Source organism: Carcharhinus amblyrhynchos, chromosome 14 (genome assembly GCF_965287045.1).
Source record: "Carcharhinus amblyrhynchos chromosome 14, sCarAmb.v2.hapA, whole genome shotgun sequence".
In the NCBI taxonomy this organism is placed as follows: domain Eukaryota; kingdom Metazoa; phylum Chordata; class Chondrichthyes; order Carcharhiniformes; family Carcharhinidae; genus Carcharhinus; species Carcharhinus amblyrhynchos.
The window spans coordinates 27,923,054-27,942,850 of NC_137337.1; the positions used below are offsets into that span (position 1 = coordinate 27,923,054).

The window sequence follows — 19,797 nt, forward strand, 5'->3', positions numbered from 1 at the left end:
TGTGTGTGTTTGTTAGTTGGGGGGGGGGGTGTGTGTGTGTGTTTTAGTTAGTTGGTGTGTTCATTTGTTAATTGTGCCATAGCCTACCTCTAAATCCAATAATTAATTGTGAGATAATTACGTTCTGAGTTCATTGGTGTATCGCACCGAGTATTATATCAAATCGGCTCACCCTTCCAGTGCTCATGTCAATTTTTGACCCATTTTCCCTTTTAAGATTTACTGAATTTGTTAAAATGCATCTAATTGGCCAGAGGAGGGGCAGGCACATGGCAGCTGAGTTGGAAATCACATCAGATAGGTAACCATTCATGTAATGGAAAAAATCTGTGCCAGAAAAGATGGATGAAGTAGAAGAAATATCACATTGGAAGGTCATTTGAAATTCTTCTGTGACATTGCTGCATTATTGAGCCCCTGAGCAAAGTTGTTAGTACAGCCCAATAGCACAGTGTGCGTGGGCCTGACAGTGAGGAAGTGGAGAGTATTCCATCACTTTTGACTTGGGCATTGTAGGTGGTGGACAGTCTCTTTGGGGGGGGGGGGTGGTCTGGTGAGTTACTGTCTGCAGAATTCCTAGCCTCTGGCCTGCTTGTAAAGAAGGTAAATTCACATGGGATACAGGGTAATTTGATAAAGTGGATTCAAAATAGGCTCAGCTGTAGAAGACAGAGGGTGATGACAGAAGGCTGCTTTAGTGACTAGAAGCCAGCGGCCTACCACAGGAATCAGTGTTGGGCTCCTTATTTTTCATCTTTTTTTCAAATAACATGTTAGTTAATCCTACCCCCTTCCCCCTGTAGGATTAGTAAATTTGCAGATTACATAAAAATTGGACAGGTGGTTAACAGTGAGGTGGAATGTCTTGGGCCACTAGAAGATACAAAAAAAAAGACAAAATCGTCAAATGGGCAGATAAATGGCAGATGGAATTTAACCACAAAGTGTGAGGTGATACACTTTGGAAAGAGTAATTTGATAAGGAAGTACTCAGTGAATGGTAGGACACTAGGAAGTTCAGTGGAACAAAGGAACCTTGGCATGTTTGTCTGCAGATCTCTGAAAGTGGAAAGGCATGTTAGAATGGTAAAAAAGGCAATATGGGTCACTTACCCTTATCAATCAAGGCATAGGTTACAAAAACAGAAATCATGTTGGAGTTGTATAGAACTTTGGTGAGGCCATAGCCAGAGTACTGTGTGCTGTTCTGATCACCACATTATCAGAACGATGTAATTGCACTGGAAGCGGTGCAAAGGACATTCACCACCAGGATGCTGCCTGGGATGGAACATTTAAGTTATGAAGAGAGGTTGCATAGACTTGGGTTGTTTTTGCTGGAGCAGAGAAGACTGAGGAGCAATCTGATCGAGGTGTACAAGACATGGGCAGAGTGGATAAGGAGCAGCAATTCTCCTTAGTTGAAGGGTTAGTTACAAGGGGATATAGGTTCAAGGTGAGGGGCAGAAGATTTTGGGGAATGTGAGGGGAAAACTTTTTTACCCAGAGAGTAGTGGTGATCTGGAATATGCTTCCTGGGAGAGTGGTAGAGACAGGTTGCCTCACATCCTTTAAAAACTATCTGGATGAGCACTTGGCATATAACATACAGGGCTATGGGCCAAGTGCTGACAGATGAGATTAGGTATTTCTAATGTGCCAGTGTGGACTTGATGGGGCTGTTCTATGCTGTATGATTCTACGCTGTTTTAGCTACAGTGTTTGTATGGCTGGTCCGTTTCAGCATCTGGTCAGTCGTAACCCTCAAGCTACTGATAGAACAGAGACTTTTAAATCTGAATTTAAATTTTCAAAATGGACATGGATTATCAACATGAATTCTGACTGACTAGTCCAGTAACATAGCACCATGTTACTGTACCGTGAACTGATATTCTCTTCATCCAAGAAATACTGTCTTCCATGACCCCCCATAAATTTCACATACTTGGCAGAAGACAGCAATCTGTCTAATCCATTAAATGCAGGTACATATCAGACAAATCAGATAATGACTGTGATGTTAAAATCCAAATAAGTACAGATACTATATGTTAATAGCAGTCTTTTGAAATTGGCTGATTGTAATCAGAACAATTATATACCCAGGCTCGTCCTGACATGAACACAATGGAATTCTACAGCCACATATGCAATCAACTACTATACACAATCAAAAACTTGATGCAAGCAAAGAAACTTCCATTGCATGCAGGACATTCTTTTCCTATTCAGTTAGTCTGGAAGGTGGAGGAAAATTAAACATCTATGAATAAATAGATGCTGCAGTACTGATTGTCCTCTGACAATGACAAAACATGAGGAAGTCACGTGGACAAGTTACAAAAGACCATTTGTTCCCAAGACAGTGCACATGCAAATAAGGAGTAGGACATGCAACCCCACTTAATAAGATCTGCAATCTTCCTTTCCAAGAAAAATCCCATTGTGGGGACGCTATGGTTGCCAGAGGAAATAGTCACAGCCCTTTCATTTGGAATCTCCAAGACCTGGCTTTAGAAAATGTTCATTTATAGGTTTTTCATTATCATGATGACTACTGTATCAGCGGATCATATCTGGTTCAGCTAATGCCAACCACATTCAAAACTATTGGCAAGATACAGATATGAACTATGATGTCAACGCTTCCAAAGTATAAGTATAATGGGTGTTGGCCCCTCTTTCCAACACAATTTAAAATTTATTTATTAGTGTCATGAGTAGGCATATGTTAACACTGCAATGAAGTTACTGTGAAAATCCCCTAGTTGCCACACTACAGCGCTTTGGGTACATTGAGGGAGAATTTAGCATAGCCACTGCACTTAACCAGCACATCTTTCAGACTGGAAGGAAACCTACGCAGACACAAGGAGACTGTATAGACTCCACAGAATAACCCAAGCTGGGAAATGGACCTGGGTCACAGGTGCTATGAAGCAAGTGTTAACCACTGTACCACAGTGGTGTCCTGGCATTGTGGTATGGGCACTCTTTTCAATTTGTGGAACACCCACATTTATTGTGTTCTTTTTTCAGCGTTTCTATTGATGTTGAGACTAACAGCCTTCCTTTGGAGGGAGAGAAGACATATATCACTTGTTGCACGATTGCCATTTAGACTGAAACTTGTGGAGGACAGGAAACCGGTTTAGTCACTCTCAGAACCCAGCCAGTAGGATCAGGTTTCAGACAAGAACAAGGTACACATTACACAATCGCAAATAAACTAAATGTAGCATCCGTGGAGAGGGCACAAGGTCAACATTTCAGGTAGTTGACCCTTCCCTCTCCACCGATGCCAGAGATGCAGAGTATTTCCCGCATTTTCTGTTTTTGTTTGAGATTCACAGCATTAGAGTGTTTAGCTCTAGTTGCAATGATTTGCTTTGAGACCCTGAGGTGCTGATTCCAGTTAAACCGCAGTAAACAGAGCGCGACCAGGTTGTCACGACGTCATCCGTCCGCGCCGCCTGCAAATTTCGGGCCTACGAGACCGAGAGTAGCCAGTCAACGTGAGATAGGCGGTGATGGACAGTCCGATCGACCATACAGCGTTAACCTTGTGGGTGGTGATGGATAGGAGAGCGGACCAAACAGCATTGGTCTTACGTGCGGGTGGGCGGTGATGAACAGGCGAGCGGACCAAACAGCGTTAGTCTTGCTGTGATTGACAGGCGAGCGGGCCACACAGCATGGTCTAGTGGGCGATGATGGGCAGGCGAGCGAACCAAACAGCGTTGGTCTTACGGTGATTGACAGGCTGGAGGACCATACAGCATTGGGCTTGTGTGCAGGGTGGGCGGTCCCCACAGAGCGCTCCAATGGGGAGAGGGTCGTGGCGGGCGGGAGGAGCGGGGTGACAGTTGGTGGCTGCGCAGACGCTGGGAGGCAGGTGAGGAGCGGGCTGGCCGTTAGCGAGCCGAATGCCGGCTTCGATTCAAATTCTGAGGCGGAGTGGTGGGGGAGGGAGTGGCTGAGGGGAAGGTGGGAGCTCTTCCTGGCCGCATCCCAACCCGGATTCACCCTGCCCTCCGTACTGCCATTGGCTCTCTTCCGGGAGTGAGAGGCTGTCGGAGCAGCTGGCCTTCTTCACAGTGTGTCTTCCCCTTCCTGGGCCAGAAACCTCCCCCCCCCCCCCCCCCCAACCAGGCCGCCTTGTCCCTGGGCCTCGGAGTAAAGTACGGCGGCAGTGCCGGCTGGAAGGGCTGTAGTGTGGGATGGCAGCTTGCCTGAGGCCGGGTGGCCGGCTGCGTGGCGGATGTCGCCGCGGGTTATAATCGGAAGTTCCCTCCCTCTCTGAGTCGCTGTTTATCAGTAACAGCCCCGCTGCTCTCAGTCACAAGGCGGCGGTCGCCGCTGGCTGGGTCGCTCAACATGAGGTTCCGCATCTACAAGAGGAAGGTGCTGCTGCTGGCTCTGGTCGTGCTGGTCGCCGCCTTCGCCTTCTGGAGCGGCGGGAAGCCCAGGAAGAGCGAGGCCTTTCCCAGGGACGAGGACACGTCCAGAGGTGGCGGGCGGACGGGCGGCGCACAGCCGGCCAGGAGAGCTTCCAACGAGTCGCAGGCAGGCAGGTTCGAGCGGCCCGAGGTCGACAACCTGACCCTGGTGTACCGCGGCATCGTCTACCAGCTGAACTTTGATCAGACGGTCCGAAACCAGGACACCATCAAGACGCGTCCCGCAAACGACTTGGTGCTGGTGGTGCAGGTCCACAACCGACCTGAGTACCTGCAACTCCTCGTCAATTCGCTCCGCAAGGCCAAGGGGATAGAAAACGTCCTGCTCATCTTCAGCCACGACTTCTGGTCCCCGCAGATCAACCAAATCGTGGCCTCGGTCGACTTTTGTCAAGTGCTGCAGATATTCTTTCCATTCAGCATCCAGCTGTATCCCAACGAATTCCCGGGACACGATCCCAGAGACTGCCCCCGCGACATAAGCAAGGCCAATGCTTTAAAAATGGGCTGTATCAACGCTGAGTATCCGGACTCGTTTGGCCACTATCGCGAATCCAAATTCTGCCAGACCAAACATCACTGGTGGTGGAAGTTGCATTTCGTGTGGGAAAGGGTAAAAGTTTTGGAAGATCATAAGGGTTTGGTGCTCTTCATTGAAGAAGACCACTATTTATCACCCGATTTCTATTACGTCTTGAAGGATATGTGGCGTCTAAAGGCTGAAAGTTGTCCCGACTGTGACATATTGTCCCTGGGTACATACGTACGTGTCAGCGATTTCGCAGATAAAACCAGTAAGGTGGAAGTGAAAACCTGGCGATCAACAGAACACAACATGGGCATGGCTATGACTAGAGACACGTATCAAAAAATGATTGAGTGCACAGATACTTTCTGTGAGTATGATGACTACAACTGGGACTGGACATTACAGTATTTAACGGTGTCCTGTTTGCCTCGGTACTGGAAGGTTATGGTGTGTGAAGCACCCCGCATTTTCCATGCCGGAGATTGTGGTATGCATCACAAAAAAGCTTGCATGCCATCTGTTGAAATCTCTAAAATTGACAGAATTATAAGCGGCAACATGCAGCATTTGTTTCCCGAAACCATGACAATAAGTGAAATATATCCATTGGCGGCAATCAGCCCACATGTAAAAAATGGAGGGTGGGGAGATATTAGGGACCATGAACTTTGTGCTACCTACCGTCGGCTCCAGTAATGATGTGACGAATTTCCATACCAGATCATGTTTTTAATAGTTGTTTAGCTTTCTCCTGTTACAAAAATACAACGATAGGATACAATCCTTGACTTTCAAAATTCTAACTAAATGGCTGCCCTGATGGCTTAGTAAATATACACCGAGAAGGTGTGATATTGAGGTTTACTGTGGTGGCCCCAGGTAAACCTGGTCTGGGTTAACGAGGAAAATTCAGCCATAGTGCCCATTTCTGATCACTGTCCAGTGACCATGCTGGAAATTTAATTTTGACACCGTTGGATAAGGACAGATTTGGCTCGGCTGCCAAATTTGAATATAGCTTTGTTGACATTCACTGACTGGGCTTGCATTTGAAAAATAAAGTGCTGGAAAACTACTGGTGTGTGTGGAGCTGTACCCAGTCATGAGTCACTGCCTTTACAAGAAGTGCAGCAGGAAGATGCATTTTGTTTTTTTTTAAAGAAAATAAGACTTACCATTTTCTTCATTAACTTTATGGATGTTCTGGTGACTGAAGAAAAGAAAATGGTGTATGCAACTTTTAAGAAGGCAAAGAAGCCAAAGGTGCTCATTTCATGCTATGAGTGTAATTTCACAGTTCTGTTTTCATTGTTTAGTTAACTTTACAGATGAGATTTCTTTGGCTCAGTGTTGTCACTTTGCTATTTTAATGTATCAATACTATAAGAAAAATACCACACAGTAATATGCCTTAATGTGTGGAACACTAGTGAATAAATCTACCATCAAGTTACTTTCACCACCAGTAAGAAACCCGCAAACAAAATTACTTACTTACTATTATATAAAACTCTAATTCTCCCTTCACATAATGCCTGGAACTAAAAAGCAAAAGCACTGGGTGTCTTTAAAAGTTCAAGTGGAATTAATTTGAAAAATTCAAAAGTGCCCCACTGTTTGCTCAAGTTTTAGTAAAGGAAAGATATCACCTACTGTGGCTGTGAAAATTTTGTCCACTTACCAATAAACTATTGATATCTTAGTGACAATACTGTTCTCTTAAAGCACAAATCTGTAACTGAGACAACAATGCAGTGTTTTCAGTTAAATGTTTATAATAGCATTCAAAAAAACTGGCATGTCTATATTCCCAGTAGTTGGAATTAATTGGGTTCAGCCAACTTAGCAGATGCTGCTTCATGGCACTTTGAAATACCTGAAGTGATCCACTGTTTAAAAACAAATGCCTTGGTTGTAATTTTTTTTTTGTATTTCATGTACAGCCACCTCAAATAAAAGGAACAGAAAAGCAATTCTTTGTGAAATGTAGGAGATATTATTTACTATGTGCTTTAACATTTGCTTAGGCTTTTCTCGTTACTACACTGCAATTTGCTTTTTGAACACTTCTTCTCTATCAGTTGCACCACTGCAGTTTAAAAGTTATAAGGGTAGAAGGAAAGAGTCATGGGCAATTTTTTTCTAAAGTATTTACACATTCTATGTAGGAAAATAAAAACTGACATATTATTCATTCACAGATATGTGTTGCTAGCAAGGCCAACATTTATTGCCTGTCGGTAGCTCCCTTTGAGAAGCTGAATGTAAGCTGAGACCTTGAACTGCTGTAGTCCATGTGATACAGATAGACCCACAGTGCTGTTTTTGAGTTTCAGGATGTGCTCATAAAAATATATTTTCCCATATCGAAACTGAGTAAGATTGTCCATGCTGCTATGTCGTTCTAGCAGTATCACTTGTTGGGAGCACCACCTTGTGCCAGTGTGATTGAACAACAACTTTAGATCAAAATTCAAACTGTGGGACACAGAGATACTAGTCCTGTAGAGCTGCACAAAAATATTCTGTACATGTAATATCACTGGAATAGTTCAGCAAAACCCCACTCTTGCCTCAAATGTCATGTCAGGTATGAAAAGGTCATCCATCTAGATGTGTGTATTTTTCCTTTAGCCTTCTCTACACGAACAGTTTCATATCACAAGGTTCATCTTCTATCCCCTTGATCCACTTATTCAATTCCTGGCTCACGTAGAAACTAATCTTGTTAATGTCTTGCGGCACTTTCCATTTTCCTTTCAAAACCACCAAAGTTGCTTCATTCCTCACCAAACAAAATACTCCTGGTTTATTTGTGGTCTCCAGCTACCACTTTCTCAGGCATTATGTCTCCTTTCAAAACTGCTATCTTTATCCCATTCCTCAATAAAAAAAATATGATTTACCTCCAGCAATTATTAGTCCATCATCAATCTCCCTTTTTCTGAGGTCCTTGAATTTGCTGTCAATATCACATCCAACCTTCTTTGTTCAATTCCCTCTAATCTTACTTTGCTGCTACAGTGTGGCTATCCTTGCTAAACTTAAGACTTGAGATTTTCTGTGTTTGTAATAGGTTATCCTCCATTCTCCAACTGTTAATGCAGTTAACCATACCATTTTGTCCAGATGTGCTGTTTTCCATTTTATGGCCCTGCTTCCATATGATAGCACTCTTAGCACTCTGTATAATATTCCTGACAACTACTATTTGCATGCTATGCCATAAACTGTGGAATTGCAAGGTTCCTATGTCCTATGTTTGCTCATCTGTTTTTCTCATGCTGACCTTTCATAATATGCAACAAGGAAAAACATAACATCTCATTTTAATATAATGATCCAAGAAACTTCACAGGTGCATCATAAAGCATAGCAGGACACTGTATAATAAATTGGGTGTTTGGTGAAGAGCAGATGGAGGTATTCGTTTTTCAGCTTCTAGCAGTAGGTTGAGTTTTGTTCCTTTGTTTCCAAGCTAGGAGAGAGCAACTCAACTCATAAGCTAATTGGACACTGGATATCCAGTATCCATTGTAGGGGGCTGCATAAATCGTGTAAATATGAATGTAGTTGGCTGACCAGCATTTACAGGCAGCATGTTGGCACAATGGTTAGCACTGTTGCCTCTCAGAGCCAGGGACCCAGGTTCAATTCCAGCCGCAGGTCACTGTCTGTGTGGAGTTTGCACATTCTCCCCATGTCTGTGTGAGTTTCCTCCCATACACCAAAGATGTGCACGTTAGGTTGATTGGCCATGTTAAATTGCTCCTTATTATCGGGACAAGCAGGGTAAATACATGGGATTATGGGGACAGGGCCTAGGTGGGATTATTGTTGGTGCAGTCTTGATGGGCCGAATGGCCTCTTGTATAGTAGACATTCTATGATTTATTGCCCATTCCTAGATGCCCTTGTTCAAAAGGCAGTTGAGAGTCAACCACACTACCATGGCTCTGGAGTTACATGTAGGCCGGGTCAGGCATGACAGCAAATTTCCTTCCCTAAAGTACATTAGTGAACCAGCTGGGTTTTTCCGACAATCAATGGTTTCAGGGTCACCAGTAGATGAATTCAATAGTGTCCCCAGAACACTAGCTGAGTTTCTGAATTAATAGTCTAACGATAACATAACTTGGCCATCGCCTCCCCCTTGTCAATGCTAATCCCCCAGGATGTTGATGGTGGGGGTTTCAGAGATAGTAATGCCATTCAATGCCAAGGGGAGAAGGTTAGATTCTCTCTTGTTGGAGACAGTCATTGTCTGGCACTTGAATATTACTTGCCATTTTTCAGCTCAAGCTTGAATATTGTCTAGGTTTTGCTGCATTTGGACATGATCTGAGTCAGTATCTGTGCCATCATCAATGAACATCCCCACTTCCAACCTTATGATGGAGGGAAAGTCATTAATGAAACAGCCGAAGATGTTTGAACCTAGTTAGTCCTGCAGTGATGTCCTGGGACTGAGATGAATGACATCCAACAAACACTACCCTCTTCATTTATATCAGGTATGACTCCGAACAATGGAGAGTTTTCCACCTGATTCCCAATGACTCCAGTTTCGCTAGAGCTCCTTGATGTTACATTCAGTCAAATGTTGGCTTGATAACAAGGACAGTCACTCTCACCTTTCCTCTTGAGTTAAACTCTTTTATCCATGTTTGGACTGAGGCTGTAATGAGATCAAGAGTTGAGTCTCCCTGGTGGAATCCAAAACTGAGCATCAGTAAGCAGGTTATTGCTGAATAAATGCCACTTGAAAGCACTGTTGAAAAGTCCATCCAACACTTTGCTGGGTCAAGAGTAGACTGATGGGATGGTAATTGACCTGGTTGGATTTCTCCTTTCTGTGGACAAGATGTATGGGTACTTTTTCATATTTGCTGGGTAAATGCAAGTGTTGTAGCTGCACTGGAACAGTAAGCGCAAAGCTAGGTCTGGAGCAGAAGTCTTTTGTATCATTGCAGAATATTGTCAAAGCCTTTGCAATATTCAGTGCTTTCAATTGTTTCTTGATATCGTGGGAAATGAACAATCAAGTTTCTCTAACCTCTCCTCATAGCTAATGCCCTTCGTACCAGGCAACATCCTGGTAAATCTTTTCTGCACCCTCTCCAAAGCCTCCACATCCTTCTGGTAGTGTGGCGACCAGAACTGAATACTATATTCCAAGTGCAGCCTAACTATTTTCTATAAAGATGCAACATGACTTGCCAATTTTTAAACTCAATGCCCTAGCAATGAAGGCAAGCATGCTGTATGCCTTCTTGAGTACCTTCTCCACTTGCATTCCCATTTTCAGTGACCTGTGTACCCGTACACCCAGATCCCTTTGCCTATTGATACTTCTAAGGGTTCTGCCATTTACTGTATATTTTCTGTCTGTATTAGACCTTCCAAAATGCATTACCTCATTTGTCTGGATTAAACTCCACCTGCCATCTCTCCACCCAAGTTTCCAACTGATCTATATCCTGCTGTATCCTCTGATGATCCTCATCACTCTCTGCAAATCCACCAACCTTTGTGTCATCTGCAAACTTACTGATCCAACCAGTCACATTTTCCTCCAAATCATTTATATAACAAATAGCAAAGGTCCTAACACTGATCCCTAAGGAACGCCACTTGTCACAGCCCTCCATTCAGAAATGCACCCTTCCACTGTTATTCTTTCTTTGACTGAGCCAGTTTTGTAAAACCTTGCCAGCTCACTTCTGATCCCATGCAACTTCACCTTCTGCACTAATCTGCCATGAGGGACCTTGTCAAAGGCCTTAGTAAAGTCCATGTAGACAACATCCACTGCCCTACCCTCATTAATCATCTTCGTCATTTCCTTGAAAACGCGATCAAGTTCATGAGACACAACCTCCCCTTCACAAAACCATGATGCTCCTCACTAATACGTCCACTTATTTCCACGTGGGAATAAATCCTGTCTCGAAGAATCCTCTCCAATACTTTCCCTACCACTGATGTAAGGCTTAGCAGCCTGTAATTACCTGGATTATTCTTGCTACCCTTCTTAAACAAAGGAACAACGTTGGCTATTCTGCACTCCTCTAGGACCTCCCATGTAGCCAGTGAGGATACAAAGATTTCTCTCAAAACCCCAACAATTTCCTCCCTTGCCTCTCTCAGTATTCTGAGGTATATCCCATCAGGCCCTGGGAAATTGCCTACCTTAATGTTCCTCAAGAACCCCAATACCTCCTCCTTTTTGATCTCAGCATGACTCAAACTATCTACACATCCTTTCCCACACTCATCATCCACCAAGTCCTTCTCTTTGGTGAATACTGACGCCAAGTACTCATTTAATACCTCGCTAATTTCCTCTGGTTCCACACACAGATTTCCTCTGTTGTCCTTGATTGGGCCAACCCTCTCCCTGGCTACCCTCTTGCTCTTTATATATGTATAAAAAGCCTTGGAATTTTTCTTAATCCTGTTGGCCAATGCTTTTTTGACCCCTCTTAGCCCTCCTTACTCATTGCTTCTTTCTATTTTCCTTGTATTCCACGCTTGTTTCATGTGTTCCCAGCCTCCTAGCTTTGACAGTTGCTTCCTTTTTCTCTTTGACTAGGTTCACAGTGGTCTTGTTATCCAAGGTTCCCAAAACTAGCCATACTTATCTTTCATCCTTACAGAAATGTGCCGGTCCTGAATCCCTATCAACTTGCACTTGAACGACTCCCACACGCCAGATGTTGATTTGCCCTCAAACATCTGCCCCCAATCTACATTCTTCAGTTCCTGTCTAATATTGTTGTAATTAGCCTGCCCCAATTTAGCACATTAACTTGAGGGCTACACTTATCTTTATCCATCAGTACCTTAAAGCTTACTGAATTGTGGTCACTATTCCCGAATTGCTCCCCTACTGAAACATTGACCACCTGGCCAGGCTCATTCCCCAATACCAGGTCCAGTATGGCCCCTTCCCTAGTTGGACTATTTACTGTTTTGAGAAGCCCTCCTGGATGCTCCTTACAAACTCTGCCCCATCCATGCCCCTAGCACTAAGTGAGTCCCAGTCAATATGGAGGAAATTAAAATCTCCCACTAAAACAACCCTGTTATTTTTACAGCCTGCCAAAATCTGCCTACATATCTGTTCCTCTATCTCCTGCAGTTGGGTGGCCTATACTAAACCTCCAACATTGTGACTACACCTTTCCTATTCCTGAGTTCTACTCATATTGAAGTTACTGTAAAAATCCCCTAGTCACTACACTCTGACACCTGTTCAGGTACACTGCGGGAGAGTTTAGCATAGCCAATGCACCTAACCAGCACAGCTTATGGACTGTAGGAAGAGACCAGAGCATCTGAGGAAACTTACGCAGACACGGGGAGAACATGCAGATTCTGCACAGACAGTGACCTAAGCCAGCAATCAAACCTGGGTTTCTGATACTGTGAGACATCAGTGCTAACCACTGTGCCACAGTGTGCATTAACCAATGGTTCATCCCACACATTTGAATGAAGTATTTATTGTTGGCAGCTATTTGACTATAGATAGAGGATTGTAAAATATTAAAGGAAACACTCATTGAGAGAGTGAAAGTACAAACATTTGCAGCTTTGAATGTGGGTAAATCCATAGGCCCAGGTGAAATGTTTTTCAATCTGTTGAGGAAGGCAAGGGAAGAGATATCAGGAGCATTGGCAGTAATTTTCAAATTCTGAGATGCAAGAGGACTGGTGGACTTCTAACATTGTCCTATTAATGAAAAGGGGAGGTAGGGATAGATCAGGAAATTATACACCAGTCAGTCTAACCTTGATTGTTCCGAAGTTATCAGAAAAAATCTGAGGGACAGAATATCTGCACCTGGGTAGACGTAAATTAATTAATGATATTCAGCATGGATTTGTTAAAGCAAGGTCATATTTGACAAATTTAATTGAATTTTTGAGGAAATAACCAGGAGTGTTGATGAGGGTAAAGCATTCGATGTGGTCTCTTTGAATTTTAACAAGGCATTTGATAAAGTCCCTCATGGCAGATTGACCATCCAAGGCAAAGTGGCACACTGGATCCAGAATTGGCTGAGAGGGGGAGGAAACAGAGGATGATGATAAAAGGATGTTACTGTGACTGGAAGCCTGCTTTCAATAATGTTCTGCAGGGCTCAGTGCTGGAGCTCTTGCTATTTGTGTGCACATTAATGATTTGAACTTAAATGTATGATCGAGGGATTTGTGGATGATACGAAAATTAGTAGGGTGCTAAATAGTGAGGAGGATAGCTATAGATTACAGGAGGATATCAACGGACTGGTCAAGTGGACAGCAGTGGCAAATGGAATTCAACCTGGAAAAATATGAGGTAATGCACTTGGTGAGAGCTAACAAGGCAAAGAATTACACTATCAATGGTAGGACCCTGGAAAGTACTGATGATCAGAGGGATCTTGGAATGCCTATGCAGATTCCTGAAGGTGGCAGGGCAGATACATAAGATAGTTAAGAAGACATATGCTGAATAAACTAGGCTTGTACTCGTTAGAGTTCAGAAGAATGAGGGGAGATCTCATTGAGACATATAAGATGATGAATGGGATGGATAGGATAGAGGTGGACAGACTCTTCCTGCTCAGAAAGGACAGTAGGACTAGGGGGCACAGCCTCAAGATAAAGGGGGGGTGGTTTAGAACGAAGTTGAGGAGGAACTTCTTCACTCAAAGGGTGGTGAATCTCTGGAATTCTCTGCCCGTTGAAGTGGTAGAGGCTGCCTCGCTAAATATTTTTAAGACGCGGGTTGATGGGTTTTTGATAAGCGAGGGGATTAAGGGTTATGGGGAGAGGGCGGGAATGTGCAACTGAGCCACGACAGATCAGCCATGATCTTATTGAATGGCGGGGCAGGCTCGAAGGGCTAGATGGCCTACTCCTGCTCCTATTTCTTATGTTCTTATTAACCAAGGCACAAAAAATAAGAGTAGGGAGGTTATGATAGGACCCATATAAAGTACTCATTAGGCCACAGCTGGAGCACTGCATTTAGTTCTTGTCACCACATTATAGGAAGGATATAATTGCACTGGAGAGGGTGCTAAGATTTACCACGATGCTGTCTGGGCTGGAGGGTCTGAGCTGTGAGGAAAAATTGGATAGACTGGGGCTGTTTTCCTTGGCGCAGGAAAGTTTGAGAGGTGATCTGATAGTGGAATCCAAGATTATGAGGGGCATAGATAGGGTGGATTGGAAGGCACCTTTTTCATTAGTGAAGGCATCAGTAATCAGGAAGCATAGATTTAAGGTAATGGATAGAAAGCTAAAAACTGAGTTGAGCAGAAGCTTTTTTACACAGAGGGTAATGAAAGTCTGGAACTCTCTGCCTAAAGGGTGGTTTAGTCAAAAATTCTCGTAACATTTAAAAAGTATTTAGATAGTCACTTGCGCTACTATAACCTCCAGAGCTAGAGGCCAAGCACTGAAAAATGGGATTAGTGTAGTCAGATCTTAATTGACTGGCTTGGGCCAAATGGCCTCTTTCTGTGCTGCAAATGTCTATGGATCTATAAATCGAGGTCCTTAGCAGGATCCACAGCTGAATAGCTTCTTCAATAACCCAGCTGAAGCCAAGGCCACCCTAGATAAAGGATCAAACTTAGAACATATTGCATCTTTATTTAGTCACTTAAAGTGCGCGGCTTTCATACTTTTACATGGAACACATGTTATCTATAAGTATTCTGGTTCTCAGTGTAAAATACAGGGAACAAAAGGCACAGAATAATTTATATTTAATAAGAGAAACACGATCTCTGGTGCAGGATTTGCTGTCTTGCTTAGCTTGCAAGCAACAAATACAGGAGTGAGTCATGGCACATAAATGGGTCATAGATCCTCATTCTTCTTTTAAAAATACATTTCAGGTTTTAACTTCAGAAACACGTCATAGTTTGGCCTAGTCACTCCAGTAATGTGGCTATGTTCAATTTATTTTACTGGCTTAAAGCTGGGATAGACATAGACATTTCAAATTAAAAAATGAGTGATGGGATAGTGGAAGGACAGAAAAAGACAATTTTTAAAAAATACTGCATAGAAAGACACCTCATGTTGCCATTGATTCTTTTGGCAATCATTTTAAATTGGTGCCCTCCAAAATGGGAGCCGGAGTCCAGATGGCTGTGTTGCCTGCTCTGGGCTGGGGAGGGGGGTGGGGGGACACCCAGTGACCATGGTTCCATGTAGAATGATATAGATAAAACTGGGAAAAAGGTTCTGCTGAGGGAACATGAGCAGATGGGGGCTAAATTGAGCAGAACTTCAAAGGTAACAATCTCTGGATTACTAGTTGAGCCACAAGAAAATTGACATAAAGTAACTCAGATTACAGAGCTAAATGTATACCTCAAAGATCAGTATGGGAGAAATGGGGCACTGACAGCAGTACTGGCAAAAGTGGGAGCTGTACCATCGGGATGATCTTTATACTGGGAACGTTCAGACGAGTCATATAACTAAGGCAGCAGAGGGGACTTTGAACTAAATAGTGGGATTATTAAATAGTGAGTGTTTAAGTTTGGGCAGATGTGGTAAATTAAAGAAGACAAGGCAAGACAGCAAGGTAGGTATAAGGGAAATAATGATCAGAGTGTGGCAGGAAGGGACAGAGGCTACTAACCTGACAGTGCACCAGAGACGAGGTTTGATGTTACAAAAATAGCAAAAGAACTAAACCAAAGACTATTTGGATGCACGTAGAATTTGTAACAGATAAGTTGACAGTGTGAGTAGGAATAAACAGTTATGATCAGATGGCCATGGGCAGCATGGTGGCATAATGGTTAGCACTGCAGCCTCACAGCTGGCTTGAGTCACTGTTTGTGTGGAGTTTGAATGTTCTCCCTGTGACTGCATGGATTTTGTCCAGCATCTCAGGTTTCCTCCCATGGTCTGAAAGGTGTGCTAGTTAGGTGCATTGGCTATGCTAAATTCTCCCTCAGTGTACCCGAAAAGGCACCAGAATGTGGCAACCAGCGGATTTTCACAGTAACTTCATTGCAATGTTAATGTAAGACTAATTGTGACATTAATAAATTAAATAAAAATTCCAGCAACATGACTGCAGGATGAACAAGATAGGACCTGAATATTCAAGAGAACTTGACAATTATGATGGATATAAAGGTAGAAAAACGTAGAGGGGTAGCTCTGTTAATTAAGGGTGACATTGGTACAATAAAGTTATTTTACCCTAGTTCTGGAGATCAAGGTGCAGAATCAATTTGGGCAGTGATGAGAAATAGTAAACATAAGAAGTCACTTGTGGGAGTGATTTCTAGGCTCCTCAACATAAACAACATTGTAGGACGGGATATACACGCAGAGATAATGGGGCTCTGTGAGAAAGATACAGTGAAAATTCATGGATAATTTCAATGTACGTATGGATTTGCTGTATCAGATTGGTAAAGATAGTCTGGATGATGAGTTCATTGACCGTTAAAACAGCATGTTCAAGCATCAACCAAAGGGCAGACTATACTAGATCTGATAAAGTACAATGAAACAGTATTAATGATTTTGTAGTGACTCTTTCATTAATGAGTCCTAGTTAGCAGTGATCACAATATGATTCTCACACTGAGTTTGAGGGAGAGAGGTGTGGATCCAAAACTAGTGTTCACATTAATTAAGGGCAATTATGAGGGCATGCAGACAGAGCTGGCTACGGTTAACTGAGAAATTAGGGTAAAGGTTAGGTCAGTAGAAACGCAGTGGCTTATATTCAAGCGCTATTTCAGAATACTCCAAAAAAATACATTGCAGTGAGAAAAAAATTACTAAGGGAAGAATGAATCATCCATTGCTAACTAAAGAAGTTAAAGATATTATCAAATTGAAAGAAAAAGCATATACTTCACAAATGTGAGTAGCAGGTCAGAGGATTAGGAAGAATATAAAGAACAGCAAAGAATGACTAAAAAAAGGGAAAAATTAGAGTATGAGAGAAATCTAGTTAGAAATATAAAAACAGTAAGAGTTTCTGCAGATATTTAAAAAGGAAATAAAAAGGAAAGCGAGCATTGGTCCTCTGGAGAGTGAATCTGAAGTATTAATAGAAAATAAGGAACTGATGAATGAATTGAGCAGAAATTTTATGTGCCTTTACTGTAAAAGATACAAATAACATCCCAGAAATAATTGTGAATAGGAAGATGAAAGAAGGAGCTTAAAACAATTACAATCACCAGGTATAGGTTACTTAGAAAATTATTAGAACTAAAAGCTGACAAGTCCCCAGGTCCTAATGGATTTCATCCTTGAGTATTTAAAGTGGCTGCTGAAATAGTAGATGCATTGATTTCAATTTTCCAAAATTCCCTTGATTCTGGAAAGGCCGTATCAGATTGGAAAATAATGAATGTGACTCCCCTATTCAAGAAAGGAGGGAGACAGAGAGCAGAAAACTACAGGCCAGATAGCTCAACATATATAAGGAAATTGCTGGGATCGATTATTAAAGTTATAGCAGGACACGTAGAAAATCTTAATGCAATCAGGCAGAATCAATATGGTTTCATGAAAGGGAAATCATGCTTGACTAATTTATTGGAATACTTTGCAAAAGTAATGAGCAATGTTGATAAAAGCGGACGCATGGATGTGGTGTCCTTTAATTTCCAGAAGGTATTTGACAAGGTGCCATGAGAGAGGTTACTACACAAATTAAGAGCTCGTGGTGTAGGGGGCAACATATTAGCATGGATAGAGGATTGGTTAGTAAAAAGGAACCATAGGTGAGCCATAAATGGGCCATTTTCAGGTTGGCAAGATGTGACAAGTGGCGTCCACAGGGATCAGGATTGCAGCCTCAACTACTTTGTATCAGTGACATGGATGAAGGAACAAAATGAATGGTTACTAAATTTGCTGATAGGTGCGAAAATAAGTTGTGAAGAGGACATAAAGAGTCTGCAAAGAGAGGACAAAGATTTGACAGATGAAAAACAGCGTATTATTTCAACAGCAAAGATTGTAGAACACTGAAGTAGAGGGACCTGGATGTTCTGGTACATGAATCACAAAAAATTAAATCACATGCAGGTACAGCAAATGACTGAGAAGGCAAATGGAACCTTGTAGTTTGTTGCAAGGGGAATGGAATATAAAAGTAGGGACATTTTGCTATGCTTAGTAAAACCATATCTGGAGTACTATGTACAACTTTGATTTCATCTAAAAAAAGGAGACAAGTTAAAAGTAGTTCAAAGAAGATTCACTCAACTGATACCTGGGATGCAGGTGTTTGTTGGTGATGGGGGTGGTTTAGCTTACGAGGAAATGTTGGACAGAGTGGGCCTATATATACCAATTGGAGTTTAAAGAATAAGAGGCAATCTTATTAAACATGTATGATCCCGAGGGGATTTGACAGTGTGAATGCTGGATGAGATATTTTTCCCTTATGGGAGACTAGAATTAGGGACAGTTTAAAAATAAGCCAACTTCCATTTAAGAAGGAGATGAGAAGAATGTTTTTGAGGGTCATGGCCCTTTGGAATTCTCTTCCCTAGAGACCGGTGAGGCAGGGTTATTGAATAGTTTTAAGGCAGCATTTTTGATTAACAAGGAAGTCAAAAGTTATTGGGGGGTAGGCAGAATGTGGAGTTGAGACCACAAAATCAGATGAACCGTTATCAATGGCGGATTGAAGGGCTAAATGGTCTACATATATTCCCAATTCACATGTCCATATGTTCAACGCTTCTACCAGTGATAACAATTTCTAACTACTGTCTAAACCTCTTATGAATTTGGACACTTCGATCAAAACTCCCTTCAACTTTTGTCTTCAATCTATCCACACTGGAACCATTGTGGTAAATGTTTTGTGCACTGTCTTCAAAGCCTTTATATCCTTTCTAAAGTGCAATACCTGAATTGGATACAAACTCCAGTTGAAGCTGAATCAATGTTTCATAAAGCTTCCTTGCTTCTGTATTCAGTAAAGTCTAGGGTCTTAAATACCTTTTTGTCTACTTTCTCAACATATCACATTTAACACGTATACCCTCAGTTCTCCCTGTTCCTGCATCGCCTTTAGAATCTTAACCTTTATCTTATCTTGCTTTTCCTCATTCTTGCTACCAAAATGTATAATTTCACACTTCTTTGCATTAAATTTCATCTGTCACCTGTCCCCATTGCCATTACCCATTAATCAAGAACCCATGCCTGTGTGTTCTTGAAGCCAATCACTGTCTTCTTCAAAGTTCATAATATTGGCAAACTTGTGGCCTGTACGCCCAAGTGTAGGTTATTAAAACAGATTTTATAAATCAGTGCTCCTTGTACTGACCCAAGGGAATCTCACATCCATCCTCCAGCTCAAAAAAAAACACCATTCAACATCATTCTCTGTTCACTGTCACTCAGCCAAATTCATTTCTGTGCTTTAAAATATAACCCAATCTCAATATTGCAAAAGCCTGAACAAATGTTAAATCAGTTACTGTACAATAAAGTTGAAGTTTCCTTCCTAAACAGATCAAACATTGCTTCAGTCAAATTGATATAACTCAATACTCTGGAATTTAAATGCAGAATGTGTTCTGTGGTCACTAATAATCTTAACACTTCCATCAGCAGGATTGATTTCCTCAAGAATTTGTGATGCTGCTGTAGGTTTAGTAAACCCAGGAAAGTTGCCACTCTTCTGGTCACTTGGAAGGTCATTTTCAAGTACATTACCATCCACTTTTACACATCTTTTAAAATTCACTGCTGTTACTGCCCCTTTTGTATCACAGGCTTAGAATTTGTTGGCAA

The 19,797-nt window shown here is 42.2% G+C and overlaps 1 protein-coding gene across 1 annotated transcript; it reads left to right on the forward strand.

The window, feature by feature from the left end:
- The first annotated feature begins 4,141 nt into the window (after nucleotides 1–4,141).
- Nucleotides 4,142–6,965, forward strand: mgat2 (alpha-1,6-mannosyl-glycoprotein 2-beta-N-acetylglucosaminyltransferase). Its single transcript, XM_080202480.1, has one exon. It carries the CDS (start codon nucleotides 4,381–4,383, stop codon nucleotides 5,686–5,688), a length of 1,308 nt encoding a protein of 435 aa, XP_080058606.1. The 5' UTR covers nucleotides 4,142–4,380; the 3' UTR covers nucleotides 5,689–6,965.
- Nucleotides 6,966–19,797: the final 12,832 nt, after the last annotated feature.